The 17557-nt window shown below is 42.6% G+C and overlaps 2 protein-coding genes across 4 annotated transcripts in view; one reads left to right on the top strand and one right to left on the bottom strand.

Annotated features, from left to right (window-relative positions):
- The window catches only part of LOC110490129 (integrin alpha-X), a 55911-nt gene extending 52990 nt beyond the window's left edge, over nt 1-2921 (top strand). For all 3 annotated transcript variants that reach the window (XM_036944433.1, XM_036944434.1, XM_036944435.1), the window contains 3 exons: nt 1098-1196; nt 1504-1614; nt 1860-2921. In XM_036944433.1, coding sequence (XP_036800328.1) covers nt 1098-1196; nt 1504-1614; nt 1860-1997 — 348 coding nt within the window. In that variant the 3' untranslated portion in view covers nt 1998-2921. The remainder of the gene's footprint in view (nt 1-1097; nt 1197-1503; nt 1615-1859) is intronic.
- A 3838-nt stretch (nt 2922-6759) lies between these two features.
- acadvl (acyl-CoA dehydrogenase very long chain) overlaps nt 6760-17557 on the bottom strand; it is a 35375-nt gene continuing 24577 nt past the window's right edge. Inside the window, exons 19-20 of the mRNA XM_021563322.2 lie at nt 11089-11164; nt 6760-8712 (exon numbers count right to left, since the gene is read on the bottom strand). Of these exons, the coding sequence (XP_021418997.1) occupies nt 8575-8712; nt 11089-11164 (214 nt within the window). The 3' untranslated portion in view covers nt 6760-8574. The remainder of the gene's footprint in view (nt 8713-11088; nt 11165-17557) is intronic.

Raw genomic sequence — 17557 nt, forward strand, 5'->3', positions numbered from 1 at the left:
TTATTTTGAAGGGACAGCAAATGTACACTGTTATAGCAGCTGTACACTCACTACTTTACATTGAAGCAAAGTGTAATTTCTTCAGTGTTGTCACATGAAAAGATATACTCAAATATTTACAAAAATGTGAGGGGTTTACTCACTTTTGTGATATACTGTAGGTTGGAGTCATTTAAAACTTTTTAACCATGGAAAACGGCTGTGAGAATGTTTCTACAATATTCACATGTTGACACCCTTACGATGTATGACTGTCTAGCTGGCTGGGTTCAGGATATTTACTGGCCCATACCAGTGACAAACCTAACTATGTTATCAACATATGGCAGAACACAAACAAAATCTAGCTCACTTATTTTGCCAGCAAGAAAGAAAAATAGCCACAAATTCATTCAGAAACGAGGGAAGAGAATAGCTAGCCATTGCAAGAAACATTTATAATTCCATTGAGCAAAATCCACAATCCACCCCTCCAAATAAAGCCTGGCTCTGGGGCTTCTCAGAAATAGCTGCTACACTCCCTTTAAAAGTAATTTCTGATTGTGCCAATGTAACCGATGTGAAATGGCTCGCTAGTTAGCGGTGGTGCGCGCTAATAGCATTTCAATCGGGTGACATCACTCGCTCTGAGACCTGAAGTAGTCGTGGCTTTTGTGGCGCGATGGGTAACGATGCTACGTGGGTGACTGCTGTCTGTGTGCAGAGGGTCCCTGGTTCGGGCGAGGAGAGGGACGGAAGCTATACTGTTACACCAACATATGCAGCATTTACCATGAATGCGATCTCCGCTATCGCAGGATCATTGCCTTTAAATTCCTATCGTGCTATAGCGATGAACTTCGGCGATACGGATTGAATCGAGCCCTACACTTTCTATCGCCATTTTGAACTTCTAACATGGTAGGGCTAATATGGAAGGGAGTGCTTTGTGACACACAAGAGCAGCCGCTCACCTATTTGTCAGCTTCTACCGCAGTTCCACCTCCAACACAGCCAAAATGCCAACGCGGGTTAGCGCTCCATCTGATTGAATCGAGGCCGAGATTCACGTTATGAGTTGTTGTGGTTCAGTTTCAGTAGTGTTGTTTGTTTCCCAGGGTTCAGCAGTGCAGGTGGAGGTGGTCAGTTGGGGATCGCTGTCCTTCGACCAGAGTGTCTACTCCCAGTACCCTGCCGTTGGTTCTCAGAGTGTGAAGGTGAGCCAATCATTTCAGATGCTCTCTAAGGGCTCTATTCCATCAGATCCTCTTTAGCCCACATCTGCATAGTGGTTGTTTTGGCGGTTGGAACTGCGTTGCCATTGGTTGCATGGAGTCGCGTTAAGAGGAATCCCATGCAGTCTTGTTTACAAGTTCAAACATTGGAATGTAAGATGTAATCTACACCTCGATTAGGCTGATAGAAATTCATATTATTTTGTTTCATGGTTTTCAATTTGAGCACATTATTTCTAATGTGCTTCGTGACAATGATCTTTCTCATTTCTTCCACTCACTCTTCTAGATTCTGTCCATTCTGGAGACAACTCCTGAATCCCACACTGCTCTCATTGCTTCTATCAGTGTTGTGTTTTCACTGTTGCTACTGATGATAATCTCTGGGTTTCTCTACAAGGTGAGACACTCCTCTAACCCTAAATCCTAACATAACCCTAGCCTCATGCCCGCATCCCTGTTCAACCCCAACCGCAACCACAATCCTAACCCTGTCTGGTTCAGTGGTTCTAGAGTGGGGAGGAGGGAGTGGGAGGTGACACCCTATTCCCTCTCCAATGATGTCTGTCTGTACGAAGAACATTATGTATACATCATACAACCATATAAATATTTATTGACTAAAGACTATTTCTTTTTTCTCAGAGGGGTTTTTTCAAGAGCAGAAGAATTGCCTCTGGTGTTGTTGATTATAGTCCAGCTGTTCCTGGTCGGACTGCAGCCCCTGATGATGACCATGGTCTGACCGCTGATATTACCTCACTGGGGGAGAACACCCTGTAGCCCAGTGGCGGTCAGTGCCGTTTAAGTTAAGGGAGGAAGATTTTTTTCATGCGCATGGCCTTATTTCTATTACAGCATATTGGATGACTGTCATTCATATTCCATTCACCCAGTTCAATGTAACATTGGATAGGTTTAGGCTACTACATGATACTAGAATTTTCCCTGTACACATCATGAGGGTTCTACAACCTAGCCTATGAATGAAAGTTTACAACGTAGGTGCACACAGGTCAAGAGACACATTTGAAGTGACAGACTGTGACACATGGACAGACAGTGACACCTTACACACTCTTGCCTTCATCTAGCTGATACAAGGTGTAGTCATTAATCCAACATTTGCAAACAAAAGTTTCTAATGGACAAATTCAAGTATTTTTATCCCCGTTTTGTTCCGTTTAAGAAACGTGTTTCAACAGAATTGGCGGAATGAATACACCCCTTTTTATCACGCGTAAACACAGTTCACTTTCATAGCAGCCACGTTGTATTCCTTCTCGCATCCATGCACTCTCCTCCTCTCACCTCTTCCCTTCACTTGTGGGCTGCAATGCACACCAACTGTATGTGACCAGGTGAAAATAGCTTTCCAAGCCAAACCGCTACACACAGCCTATAGCTAATAGAACTAACGTGTTAGTAAACCCGCTACAATCATGCAGTAACGTTAGTCAGTCATTTTTAAAAATTGAAGCTTTTATTTAACTAGGCAAGTCACTAAAGAACAAATTCTTATTTACAATGACAGTCTACTTGTAAAGACCCCCCGGCCAAGTCCTCCCCTAACCCAAACGGCGCTGGGCTAATTGTGTGCCGCCCTATGGGACTCCCAATCACGGCCAATACTCCCGATACAGCCCGGGATTGAACCTGGGTCTGTAGGGACACCTCTAGCACTGTAATGCAGTGCCTTAGACCGCTGGTGTTGTGTTGGAAAGTCATAGCCAACTAAAGCCTCTTAAGGATCGGACCCTTTTTTCCAATTTTCGCCTAAAATTACATACCCAAATCTAACTGCCTGTAGCTCAGAACCTGAAGCAAGGATATGCATATTTTTGATACCATTTGAAAGGAAACACTTAGACATTTGTGGAAATGTGAAATTAATGTAGGAGAATATAACACATATCTGCTAAATGATAATACAAAGAACAAAAAATGTGTTTAAAGCTAACATAGCATCCCTCTGTCTGAGCAGGGTTTTTCAGTAGGCTAAACTAGCTAGCTGCATTTGCTAGCTAAGTAAGTGAAACTGAAAGTGAATTTTATTTATTTATTCTTTAGCCCTTTTTCGTGGTATCCAATTGTTTAGTAGCTATTATCTTGTCTCATCGCTACAACTCCCGTACGGGCTCGGGAGAGACGAAGGTTGAAAGTCATGCGTCCTCTGATACACAACCATCCAACCCGGAAGCCAGCCGCACCAATGTGTCGGAGGAAACACCGTGCACCTGGCAACCTTGGTTAGCGAGCACTGCACCCAGCCCGCCACGGGAGTCGCTGGTGCGCGATGAGACAAGGATTTCCCTACCGGCCAAACCCGGGCGACGCTAGGCCAATTGTGCGTCGCCCCACGGACCTCCCGGTCGCAGCCGGTTACGACAGAGCCTGGGCGCGAACCCAGAGTCTCTGGTGGCACAGCTGGCGCTGCAGTGCAGCACCCTTCACCACTGCGCCACCTGGGAGGCCCGAAAGTGAATTTTTGGGGGGGAAATCTCTTTCTCTTTTGCTTCTCCTTCATTTCGGAAGATATACATTTGTTAAAATCTGGTAAGCTATTGTCTTTCTCTCTCTTTGAGTCAACTACTCACCACATTTTATGCACTGCAGTGCTAGCTAGCTGTAGCTTATGCTTTCAGTACTATATTCATTATCGGATCCTTTGATTGGGTGGATGACATGTCAGTTCATGCTGCAAGAGCTCTGGCAGGCTGCTGGACGTCCTCCTTTTCATAATTACCGGAAGGGGTTGAGAACCATGAGCCTCTTAGGTTTTGCATTGAAGTCAATGTACCCAGAGTAAGACGGAAGCTAGCTGTCCTCCGGCTACACCATGATTCTACCCTATAGAGTGCTGTTCTGGTTACTGTAGATCTTCTTTGCAAAATAGTGTTTTAATCAATTATTTGGTGACGTGGTTATATTTAGTATAATTTTATCTAAAGCATACATTTTCAAATATTTTATCAAATTCACTGAGGAGGATGGTCCTATTCTGGGCTGACCCACCCAGCCACCTTAGCCTTTCTGATACCTCTGTCATTATGATTCTCTCCCGAAGTGTGCACTCACACTCATACATCGCGAAGTGTGCACTCATATTTAAAAGGAATGGATTGGTATGAGGAATATGGTGGAAACCTGTTTTTTGCCTGTTTTGCATGTTATTTTGGCATTAATATGTGTCACAGATCAGTTTGCAAACAATGTCAAATAAAAATAATATTGAGTTAATAAAGCTGCATACAAACAGTCTATTTTTTGCTTTATTTCATCTTAGCTCAATGCTTTCTGTAGTGGTGGGGCAGCCAGCGGAAAATATGGAGCGGAATTTTCTCTAGTTGCACTGTGATTGGCTCAGTGTTCTGTCACTCATGGAGAAACTACGTCACTGCAAAATCTACGGGTAGAGCTAAAAAATTCAAGCCCCTTACGTGCTGCCATAGAGTTACATTAGAAGTGCCCATCCAAGAAGGCTCAAGGTCATTGGCCACAGGTAAAAATTACGTAAAATAACGTTATGTCTACCGTAGCTTTGATTGGACTGATCATGTCAACATCATACATTGGGCTCCTGAGTGGTGCAACGGTTTAAGGCACTCTCAGTGCTAGAGGCGTTACTACAGACCCTGGTTCATTTCCAGGGTGTATCACAACCAGCTGTGATTGGGAGTCCCATTGGGCGATGCACAATTGGCCCAGAGTCGTTCCGGGTTATGGTTTGGCCATCATTGTAAATAAGAATTTGTTCTTAACTGACTTGCCTTGTTACATAAAGAAAATCCTTTCAAAATGGTAGCAATCAAGCTAGACAAGCAGTCATCGTCGTCAAGGCAAATCCTTTTTGATTCTTGACATATGATGAGAAATTATAGATAAAACGTATCGGTGCTCATCCGCCATAAATGCGCCACTGCAGCCCCTGGTTTGATCCCAGGCTGTGTTACAGCCGGCTGTGACCGGGAGACCCATGAGGCGGTGCACAATTGGCCCAGCGTCGTCCAGGTTAGGGGACGGTTTGGCCAGCCGGGATGTCCTTGTCTCATCGTGCTCTATCAAGTCCTTGTGGCGGCAAAGGAACCTGAAAGATGACTTCAGTTGTCACTTCGACAGTGTTTCCTCCGACACGTTAGTGCAGCTGGCTTCCGGGTTAACCCGAGCAGTGTGTCAAGAAGCAGTGTGGCTTGGCTCTCAACCTTAGTCTAGTCTGTAAGGGAGTTGCAGTGAAGAGACAATATCCTAATTACCAATTGGATATCACAAAAAAGGGGGTAACGCCATGGGCCAGAAAGGTTTTAATACATCGGCTATGCTGTCAATCCAGCATGACTTCTGCCACGTTCAAAACACCTGGAAACTTGGAAATGTACGACTTCAGTGAGTTCAAGACAACTGGGAACTCTGATAAAACTAGCTCAGACTGGGAAAATAAGGAAAATAATTTTGATAATCATCCAATGCGGAATTCCAAGTTGAGATTTTTCTAGAGCCCACAAGGACTGCCGCGCCACCTTCCTGCTCAAGGGAGCACAGCACAAGGCGAGTCCAATAAATTGTAATATCCCTCATAACTTAACTACTGTTCTGACTTGATGGTGCACATGTAGCCTATAACATGTTTAGAGAAATGTAATCATATAATATTGTGAGAACTTTCATTTTCCCTTTATTTGTCCTAAGGTTCTGACTTGGTGTACTGGGAGAATACTGCAAGAACATCCCATGAATTCTGTCACTATACATTTCAAAAGTGCTGAACAAATAGTTTTGACTACATCCGTACTAGCTCGCTCAAGAATGTCTTAAACCAAATTACGGATTTCCTCTTATTTTCTCGTAGGTTCCCTTATGCAATAGTTTGTACGGCTCAATTGTCAGTAGAAACCACATCAGCTATGTTTAAAAAAAAGGCAGTATATGAGGCTGTATGAACTGTTTTGCTGCCAGACAAGGCTCCGCTGATAGCCAGGTGTAGCAGTGGTAAGGATTCCCTCCATGGTGCTGAAAAGAAAGCTATGCTGTTGGGACAGCTGTATGTAGGCCCTAACAGTTATAGTGCAATTAATGTATTGTGGAGTGGCTTTGCTGGCATGCAATCAAATATAAAAAATGTTTTAGTTTGCCCGACCAACATTTACATGCTAAAATTGCCACCGCCTCCAGCTATGCTTGACCAAATCCAATGCATGAGGGGAGTGAACACGTGCACACTTCTGGAGAAGGGTAGAGAATCGGAACGCAGCCCAACCTGCTGAACCCCTCTGGTGTAACTTTCTCCTCAGACCTCGTTAATCACAGATAAGCACCTATCTGAAATCCTTTGTGAAGAGCCACAGCCGTCAGAGTAGCGAGCTTCACAGAACTGAAGCAGAGGCATTCCTTTTGTGGACAATATTAAGTTATACTTTTTATGATACAATGTCTTTCATATACTGTACAATTCCTTTCATCCATTTCTTTGTTAGAAGTCCTAAGGTTTATCTTACAGTATGTAATGAAAATATAAAACAATGCTACATTCATTTTGACAATAACATGATTGAAGAAGTAGCCACAAGCCAATCTTTATTGATTACGGTACATATTCAGCAACACGACATACCGGTACGACCATTAAATACATTTTAGTAATAGACCTGCAACCCCTGGCAAAGGCAATTGGAATATCAGGCACTAGAGTTGTTTGTTGGTGGTTGAGTGTGCTGCACCACTATTCCTGCCCGCTTGTCAAAATAGACTTTCACAAACAGGCTGTCCCCAAAAATACTTACGTAAAACCGTGAGTTACACGCACTCAAACTCTGAGTATAATCCTTTCCAATCCTTGTCATATGAAGACAAATGTAGAATACATAAAACAGTAGGGAACAAATGATCACCGTACACAAACGAGTGAAGTGGTGAAAAAAAAGATCAAGGACAACAACCACCCGAGCCACTGCCTGTTCATCCCGCTATCATCCAGAAGGCGAGGTCAGTATAGGTGTATCAAAGCTGGGACCGAGAGACAGCTTCTATCTCAAGGCCATCAGACTGTTAAACAGCTGCTGCCAGCATACTGACTCATCTCTAGCCACTTTAATAATAAAAAAAATGGATGTAAATGTATCACTAGTCACTTTAAAAAAAATGCCACTTTATAGGTTTTCATACCCTACATTACTCATCTCATATGTATATACTGTATCTTGGCCATCACTCATCCATATATTTATATGTACATATTCTTCTTCATTCCTTTACACTTGTGTGTGAAATTTTAGATGACTTGTTAGATATTACTGCATGGTCGGAACTAGAAGCAGAAGCATTTCACTACTCTCGCATTAACATCTGCTAACCATGTGTATGTGACCAATAAAATTTGATTTGAAAACAGAAGGGCAGATGGTTGATTGCACGGAATGTGACACCTGACCACAATAAAGGTCAACTGTCAAAGGACATTAGAACATACAACAAATAACTAGTAGGGGAGAGAACATGGGTGACTCTGAAATGGCACCCTATTTTCCCTTGCATGCCATTTCAGATGGAGGCCATTTGTGAGTGCAGCACACACAACTCTGTACATACCAGGTTATTAACAGGTAGAGAGAATTTAGTCACAATGAACACAAAATGATGCATTCAAAGATCCCAGATACAAGGCTGATGTCACTATACTTCCTCAAACTGTCCTTCCTCAGAATTGTCCCAAACAGTCTCAGCAACCCAGAACCAAATCTCAACATCAAACAAAAACCTTCAACAAAGTAACTTGGTCTCTCCCCACATCTTAGTCATTTGGTAAAATACCACCATGCACATACGGTTAGTTCCAAATGAGATCCTGGACAGATAAAGACTACAGAACATATTATTTAAAAAGGCCATAAATATAGTAAAAGTAAAACAGACTTTACATTCAGTAAATCAACAGTCAGAACCATGTAGTTGATCCGCTTGGCTTGTGATGCATTGTAACGTTGAGGCTTGAAGAATTACGTTTTTCTTCTGCAGTCTGTCTTTGAGACAATGGGAGAATCTCAATTGCATACTACTTGCATCCTCTCTCGCCTCCTTCAAGAAACCCAAAGTTCTCTGACCTTCTCCTCCAATGGGTTTTGAGAAAGAGGCGAGGACATGAGAAGTATGCAGTGGAGATTCTCCCATAGAAGAGCCCATTCTCACCCTTTTCACATTATCGTGCCAACCCAAACCGTACCGGCTCAGATTTTGGTTTCACATTTTCCTTTCTAGCGTGGTTTCAGCCAGTACAGTACAGCTTGGATTGATTCAGTAGTGTGAAAAGGACCTCTCTCTCAGGGAGTAGTATGTTTCTGTCAGTGTTATAAATGTTCTATGAGTTGGTTTAGAAACCCAGAGGGTGAGGAGCGACGATGCCTCCATTCTCCACTACGGCAGCAGATATGGCCTTCATGTTCTTAAAGACCTGGGTGGTGGAACTAGACTTCAGGTCCTTGACGTTCTTCATGATCCTGTCATAGGCCTGGTGGTGGAGGGAGGAGAGGGGGGCAGAGATGAGACTTGTGTATGTACAGTGTGCACACACACAATATAGTGTCAAGAAAAAATGTGTGAACCCTTTGGGAATACCTGATTTCCGCATACATTTGTCATAGTGGCGGCAAGTAGCCTAGTGGTTAGAGCGTAGGACTAGCAAACGAAAGGTTGTTATTTAGCAAAAAGTTAACAAATGTTATTTTTGGACAGCAGTGGCTTCTTCTGTGGTGTCCTCCCATGAACACTATTCTTGTTTCGTGTTTTACGTATCGTAGACTCGTCAAGAGATGTTAGCATGTTCCAGAGATTTCTGTAAGTCTTTAGCTGACACTAGGATTCTTCTTAACCTCATTAACCTGCTCCAGTTTCAACTGACCTGAGCCCTAGGACCATGCCCCAGGACTACCTGACATGATGACTCCTTGCTGTCCCCAGTCCACCTGACTGTGCTGCTGCTCCAGTTTCAACTATTCTGCCTTATTATTATTCGACCATGCTGGTCATTTATGAACATTTGAACATCTTGACCATGTTTTGTTATAATCTCCACCCGGCACAGCCAGAAGAGGACTGGCCACCCCACATAGCCTGGTTCCTCTCTAGGTTTCTTCCTAGGTTTTGGCCTTTCTAGGGAGTTTTTCCTAGCCACCGTGCTTCTTCACCTGCATTGCTTGCTGTTTGGGGTTTTAGGCTGGGTTTCTGTACAGCACTTTGAGATATCAGCTGATGTACGAAGGGCTATATAAAATAAATTTGATTTGATTTGATTGATTGAGCATTCTGCGTTGTGCTCTTGCAGTCATCTTTGCAGGACGGCAACTCCTAGGGAGAGTAGCAACAGTGCTGAACTTTCTCCATTTATAGACAATTTGTCTTTCTGTGGACTGATGAACATCAAGGCTTTTAGAGATACTTTGTAACCCTTTCCAGTCAACAATTTTTAATCTTAGGTCTTCTGAAATCTCTTTTGTTCAATGTATGGTTCACATCAGGCAATGCTTCTTGTGAATAGCAAACTCAAATTGTGTGAGTTTTTTTAATACGGCAAGGCAGCTCTAACCAACATCCCCAACCTCGTCTCATTGACTGGACTACAGGTTAGCTGACTCCGGACTCCAATTAGCTTTTGGAGAAGTCATTAGCCTAGGGGTTCACATACTTTTTTCAACCTACACTGTGAATGTTTAAATTATGTATTCAATATAGACAAGAAAAATACAATAATTTGTGTGTTAATAGTTTTAGCAGACTGCGTGTCTACTGTTGTGACCTAGATGAAGATCAGATCAAATTTGATGACCAATTTATGCAGAAATCCAGGTATTTCCAAAGGGATCACATACTTTCTTGCCACTGTGTGTTTGTGCTCATATATATAAAACCTCAAAAGTTTGGGGTCACTTAAATGTCCTTGTTTTTTAAAGAAAAGCAAACAAAATGTGTCCATTAAAATAACATAAAATTGATCAGAAATACAGTGTAGACATTGTTAATGTTGCAAATGACTATTGTAGCTGGAAACAGCAGATTTTTTTATGGAATATCTACATAGGCACACATTATCAGCAACTCCTGTGTTCCAATGGCACATTGTGTTAGCTAATCCAAGTTTATAATTTTAAAATGCTGATTGATTATTAGAAAACCCTTTTGCAATTATGTTTACAGCTGAAAACTGTTGTTCTAATTTAAAAAGCAATAAAACCGGCCTTCTTTAGACAAGTTGAGTATCTGGAGCATCAGCATTTGTGGGTTCGTTTACAGGCTTAAAATGGCCAAAAACAAATAATTTTTCTTTCAAAGAGTTCCTCTGTCCAGTGTCTGTGTTGTTTTGCCCATCTTAATCTTTTCATTGGCCAGTCTGCAAAATGGCTTTTTCTTTGCAACTCTGCCTAGAAGGCCAGCATCCCGGAGTCGCCTCTTCACTGTTGACGTTGAGACTGGTATGTGTTTTGCCAGTACTATTTAATGAAGCTGCCAGTTGAGGACTTGTGAGGCGTATGTTTCTCAAACTAGGCACTCATGTACTTGTCCTCTTCACCGCTCCTCCACCGAATGTTGCAGTGGGAGCAAGACACTCTGGCTTGTAGGCCTCCAGGTCTCGCACTCAATGTGACATTTGCTGGAGGATCGATGATGATCTGGGGGTGCTTCAGCAAGGCTGGAATTTGGCAGATTTATCTTTGCTTCCTTCTGCTCTGCCAATGTTCCAACTCTGAGGATTGGTTTTTCCAACAGGACAATGCTCCATGCCACACAGCCAGGTCAATCATGGTGTGGATGGAGGACCACCAGATCAAGACCCTGTCATTTTTCCAGAGCTGTGTGTATGCGTGTGTGTGAGAGAGAGAGAGACACTTGCCTCGATACACCAGGTTTCACACAGGATCTTCTCATGCTGGGCAGAGGCATGACCCTGGCTCAGAGAGCGGGAAGCCCTGAAAGAGAGAAGTAGAGAGGGAGATATCATTACAATTCATGCTTTCATCTTTTTCACAGAATATAGCATGTTACACAAATGTCAACCTATATTTCTACTGGGGTCGTTCCAAACCCACCATCTCATATTGTTCTGAAATAGTTTCTGTAGTTAGAAACAGATAAGATTAGCATTCCTGCAACAACATTTCTGAGAATCTAAGCTAATTGATTAAATCCAAAATTGCCCATTTTAATTTATAGGATTCATATAATGTATTGTTTAGTCATCCTAAGTAATGCATTCTCGGGGAATTTTATGTTTGTTTTTTATCCTGTTCAGAGAAATCTGTCATTGAAGTTTAGGTTTAATTCCTATCCTACATCCTGATATTACCAGGTTCTGACGTCTAGATGGTTCTGTTCCCCCCTCAATGTTAACGGGATAGTTCACTCAAATTACAAAACAACATATTGGTTTCCTTAGTCTATGGACAAGGTATGACAGCAACCCAAGCTTTGGTGATGTTTTCCTGGCCACTGTTTCAAATGCTAACATTTTAGCACTTGTGGCACAAATCCAATACAAGTCAATGGTTTATATTAGCATTTCCCGCTTCATATACAAATCATCTAAGTAGCATAATTTAGTTACTTTAGGAGGATTTGAACATGAATCGTAACAATGCTAATATATGTACCATTGACTCGCATTGGATTTGTACCACAAATGCTAAAAAGCTATAATTTGAAATAGTTTCCAACAAAACCAAAGCATGGGTCGCCGTCATACACTATGCAGCGCATTCAAAAAGTATTCAGACCCCTTCACTTTTTCCACATTTTGTTACATTACAGCCTTAATCTAAAATGAGTAAATGAGTAACTCATCTACACACAATATCCCATTATGACAAAGCGAAAACAGTTTTTTAGAAATGCCTATTTACATAAGTACTCAGACCCTTTGAGCTCAGATGCATCATGTTTTCATTGATCATCCTTGAAAGCCCAACATCAGTGCCCGACCTCAATAATGCTCTTGTGGCTGAATATTTTTTTACATTTTCACCTTTATTTAACCAGGTAGGCAAGTTGAGAACAAGTTCTCATTTACAATTGCGACCTGGCCAATATAAAGCAAAGCAGTTCGACACATACAACAACAGAGTTACACATTGAGTAAAACAAACATACAGTCAATAATACAGTAGAAAAATAAGTCTATATACAATGTGAGCAAGTGATGTGAGATAAGGGAGGTAAAGGCAAAAAAGGCCATGGTGGCAAAGTAAATACAATAAGGCAAGTAAAACACTGGAATGGTTGATTTGCAGTGGAATAATCTGAAAGTAGAGATATAAATAATGGGGTGCAAAAGAGCAAAATAAATAAATACAGTAGGGAAAGAGGTAGTTGTTTGGGCTAAATTATAGATGGGCTATGTACAGGTGCAGTAATCTGTGAGCTGCTCTGACAGCTGGTGCCTAAAGCCTAGTGAGGGAGATAAGCGTTTCCAGTTTTAAATTTTTGTAGTTCGTTCCAGTCATTGGCAGCAGAGAACTAGAAGGAGAGGTGGCCAAAGGAAGAATTGGTTTGAGGTGACCAGAGAGATATACCTGCTGGAGCGCGTGCTACAGGTGGGTGCTGCTATGGTGACCAGCGAGCTGAGATAAGGGGGGACTTTACCTAGCAGGGTCTTGTAGATGACATGGAGCCAGTGGGTTTGGTGACGAGTATGAAGCGAGGGCCAGGTCGAAACCGTTACAGTACGGTTCGCAGTGTGGGTAGTATATGGGACTTTGGTGACAAAACGGATGGCATTGTGATAGACTGCATCCAATTTATTGAGTAGGGTATTGGAGGCTATTTTGTAAATGACGTCGAGGATCGGTAGGATGGTCAGTTTTACAAGGGTATGTTTGGCAGCATGAGTGAAGGATGCTTTGTTGCGAAATAGGAAGGCAAGTCTAGATTTAACTTTGGATTGGAGATATTAGACTGTAAACTCTCCGACTCACCAGACACCTAGGTATTTGTAGTTGTCCACATATTCTAAGTCAGAGACGTCCAGAGTAGTGATGTTGGACAGGCGGGCAGATGCAGGCAGCGATCGGATGAAGAGCATGCATTTAGTTTTACTTGTATTCAAAAGCAATTGGAGGCCACGGAAGGAGAGTTGTATGGCATTGAAGCTCGCTTGGAGGGTTGTTAACAGTGTCCAAAGAAGGGCCAGAAGTATACAGAATGGTGTCGTCTGCGTAGAGGTGGATAAGAGAATCACCAGCAGCAAGAGCGACATCATTGATGTATACAGAGAAGAGTCGGTCCAAGAATTGAACCCTGTGGCACCCCCATAGAGACTGCCAGAGGCCCGGACAACAGACCCTCTGATTTGACACACTGAACTCTATCAGAGAAGTAGTTGGTGAACCAGGCGAGGCAATCATTTGAGAAACCAAGGCTTTTGAGTCTGCCGATGAGGATGTGGTGATTGACAGAGTTGAAAGCCCTGGCCAGGTCAAGGAATACGGCCGCACAGTATTGTCTCTTATTGATGGCGGTTAAGATATCGTTTAGGACCTTGAGCGTGGCTGAGGTGCACCCATGACCAGCTCTGAAACCAGATTGCATAGCGGAGAAGGTATGGTGGGATTCAAAATGGTCGGTAATCTGTTTGTTGACTTGGCTTTCGAAGACCTTAGAAAAGGCATAGGTCTGTAGCATTATAAAAATTCAGAAAACAAAACATAATTTACATAGGTTTAAAGATGAACTTCTTGTTAAACCAACCACAGTGTCATATTTATAAAATGCTTTTCGGCAAAAGCATACCTAGCCCAGAACATAGTTGAGAGATCAAATTAACCCCTTACCTTTGATGATCTTCATATGGTGTTAATCAGAAGACATTAATTTACTCAAATGTTCCTTTTGTTCGATGAAGTCTCTTTATATCCAAAAACCTCAGTTTTGTTAGTGCGTTTTCTTCAGTAATCCACAGGCTCAAACTCAGTCAAAACAATCAGACAAAAAAAGTCCTAATTGTATTCGTAAAGTTCATACAAACAATGTTTATATTCAACCCTCAGGTTGCTTTTTAGCCAAAATTATCTATGATATTTCAACCGGACAATAACGTTGTCAATATAAAAGGTAAATAAGAATTGCACATGCGCCTGAAAAAAACTCTGCGTCAAGTTTGGGTCCACTCGTTCAGACTGGTCTTAAGCCCTCATTTATAAGAATACAAGCCTGAAACGATTTCTAAAGACTGACATCTAGTGGAAGGCATAGGAACTGCAAATGGAGTCCTGTGTCAATGGATACTGTAATGGCATTGAATAGAAAACTACAAAACCAACAACAAAAAACTACTTCCTGAATGGATTTTCCTCAGGTTTTCACCTGCTAAATCAGTTCTGTTATATTCAGACACTATTTTAACAGTTCTGGAAACTTTAGAGTGTTTTCTATCCAAATCTACCAGCTATATGCATATCATATCTTCTGGGCCCGAGTAGCAGGCCGTTAAATTTGGGCATGCTTTTCATCCAAAATTCTGAATTAATCCAAAAGGTTAATGAAATTCTCAATTACAGTGGATTTATCGGTGGTGACAGTGTTTCCTATCTTCAGTGCAGTGGGCAGCTGGGAGGAGGTGTTCTTATTCTCCATGGACTTTACAGTGTTCCAGAACTTTGAGTTTGTGTTGCAAGAAGCAAATTTCTGCTTGAAAAAGCTAGCCTTGGCTTTTCTAACTGCCTGTGTATATTGGTTTCTAGCTTCCCGGAAAAGTTGCATATCACGGGGGCTGTTCGATGCTAATGCACAACGCCATAGGATGTTTGTGTTGGTTAAGGGCAGTCAGGTCTGGAGAGAACCAAGGACTATATCTGTTCCTGGTTCTACATTTATTGAATGGGGCATGCTTATTTAAGATGGTGAGGAAGGCATTTAAAAAAAATAACCAGGCCTCCTCTCCTGACGGGATGAGATCAATATCCTTCCAGGATACCCCAGCCAGGTCGATTAGAAAGGCCTGCTCGCTGAAGTGTTTAAGGGAGCGTTTGACAGTGATGAGTGGAGGTCGTTTGACCGCTGACCCATTACGGCTGCAGGCAATGAAGCAGTGATCGCTGAGATCTTGGTTGAAGACAGCAGAGGTGTATTTAGAGGGCAAGTTGGTTAGGATGATATCTATGAGGGTGCCCGTGTTTAAGGCTTTGGGGAGGTACCTGGTAGGTTCATTGATAATTTGTGTGAGATTGAGGGCATCAAGCTTAGATTATAGGATGGCTGGGGTGTTAAGCATGTTCCAGTTTAGGTCGCCTAGCAGCACGAGCTCTGAAGATAGATGGGGGGCAATCAGTTCACATATAGTGTCCAGAGCACAGCTGGGGGCAGAGGGTGGTCTATAGCAGGCGGCAATGGTGAGAGAGGTGGATGGTGAGAGAGGTGGATTAGAGAGGTGTATTTAAAAAAAAGTAGAAGTTCAAATTGTTTGGGTACAGACCTGGATAGTAGGACAGAACTCTGCAGTAGATTGCAACGCCGCCCCCTTTGGCCGTTCTATCTTGTCTGAAAATGTTGTAGTTAGGGATGAAAATTTCTGAATTTTTGGTGGTCTCCCTAAGCCAGGATTCAGACACGGCTAGAACATCCGGGTTGGCAGAGTGTGCTAAAGCCGTGAATAAAACAAACTTAGGGAGGAGGCTTCTAATGTTGACATGAATGAAACCAAGGCTATTACGGTTACAGAAGTCATCAAAAGAGAGCACCCGGGGAATAGGAGTGGAGCTAGGCACTGCAGGGCCTGGATTCACCTTTACATCACCAGAGGAGGAGTAGGATAAGGGTACAGCTAAAAGCTATGAGAATTGGTCGTCTAGAACGGAGAGTAAAAGAAGGTTTCTGGGGGCGATAAAATAGCTTCAAGGTATAATGTACAGACAAAGGTATGGTAGGATGTGAATACAGTGGAGGTACACCTAGGTATTGAGTGATGAGATAGACTCTAGCAACATAATTGAAACCAGGTGATGGAAATGAAAGGTTGGATAAGGTATAGTGAGCAGGGCTAGAGGCTCTACAGTGAAATAAGCCAATAAATAACCAGAACAGCAATGGACAAGGCATATTGACATTAAGGAGAGGCATGCTTAGTCGAGTGATCATAAGGGTCCAGTGAGTAGTGAGGTTGGTTGGGGTCACGGCGATTCAGACAGCTAGCCGGGCCATCGGTAGCAAGCTAGCATAGGATGGAGGTCTGTTTTTAGCCACCTCGTGCGTTTCCGTCGGTAAATTAGTGGGGTTCCGTGTGGTAGAGGGGACCTATCCAATTGGCAAAATAGATATAGTGACCCAAGAAAAATTGTCCGATAAGACCTATTCAGATAGCAGCCGATAAGACAGCTAACGATTATCGGGTCGCAGATGGGCGTTCAAGTAACATTGCGACGAAGGGGCCAGTTGGATAACTCGCTTGGGCAGATAACGTCGGTAGTCCAGTCGTGAAGGCCCGGTGGGGTTCCGCATCGGCAGTAAAACGGGTCCGGATAGGTGATTGTAGTCCAGGAGTGGATGATGGATCTCTTCAACTGGCTAGCTCCGGAATAATTGATATTTGCTCCGGGATCGACGTAAGCCAACAGCTAGCTAGCTGCGAGATCCAGGTGTAAATGTCCAGAGCTTGCGGTTGAAATCCAGGGATATGGAGAGAAAAATAGGTCCGGTATGTTCTGGTCTGAGTCGCGTTGTACAAAACTGGCGATAGATTTTCGAGCTAAAGGATAGCTGATGACCACAAACCGTGGTTAGCTGAATACTAACGTTAGCCAGTAAACTGGCTAGCTCCTGGATTTCAGATGAGGTAAATAATACTTTATTTTTTATTTGGTGAGGCGGGTTGCAGGAGTGTTTTGAAGTTCAGTTTTTGAGATAGATAGATAGATAGATAGATAGGACACGACGAGGACAACGGACGTCTGACTGATATGCCAATAGAAGTAAGTTCTTGTAATAATTTCCCAACATCTAGTGGAAAGCCTCCCCAGAAGAGTGGAGGCTGTTATAGCAACAAAGGGGGAACCATCTCCATGGTCATGATTTTGGAATGAGATGTTTGACAAACTTTTGGTCATGTAGTGTACCTGGTTAAGACTGCTTACAGGCAGGCGTGTCAATTTGGTATGGCAGAGTATTTAAAAATAAATATTTTTTTACACTTTTATTTAACTAGGCAAGTCAGTTAAGAACAATTTCTTATTTACAATGACAGCCTAGGAACAGATATTTACCTTGTCAGCTAGGGGATTCAATCTTGCAACCTTTCGGTTACTAGTCCAAAGCTCTAACCACTAGGCTACTTGCCGCTCCCAGTCACCATACCCTAACCCAACAGCATTGTTTTT

This window comes from Oncorhynchus mykiss, chromosome 15 (genome assembly GCF_013265735.2).
Source record: "Oncorhynchus mykiss isolate Arlee chromosome 15, USDA_OmykA_1.1, whole genome shotgun sequence".
NCBI classification, from domain to species: Eukaryota; Metazoa; Chordata; class Actinopteri; order Salmoniformes; family Salmonidae; genus Oncorhynchus; species Oncorhynchus mykiss.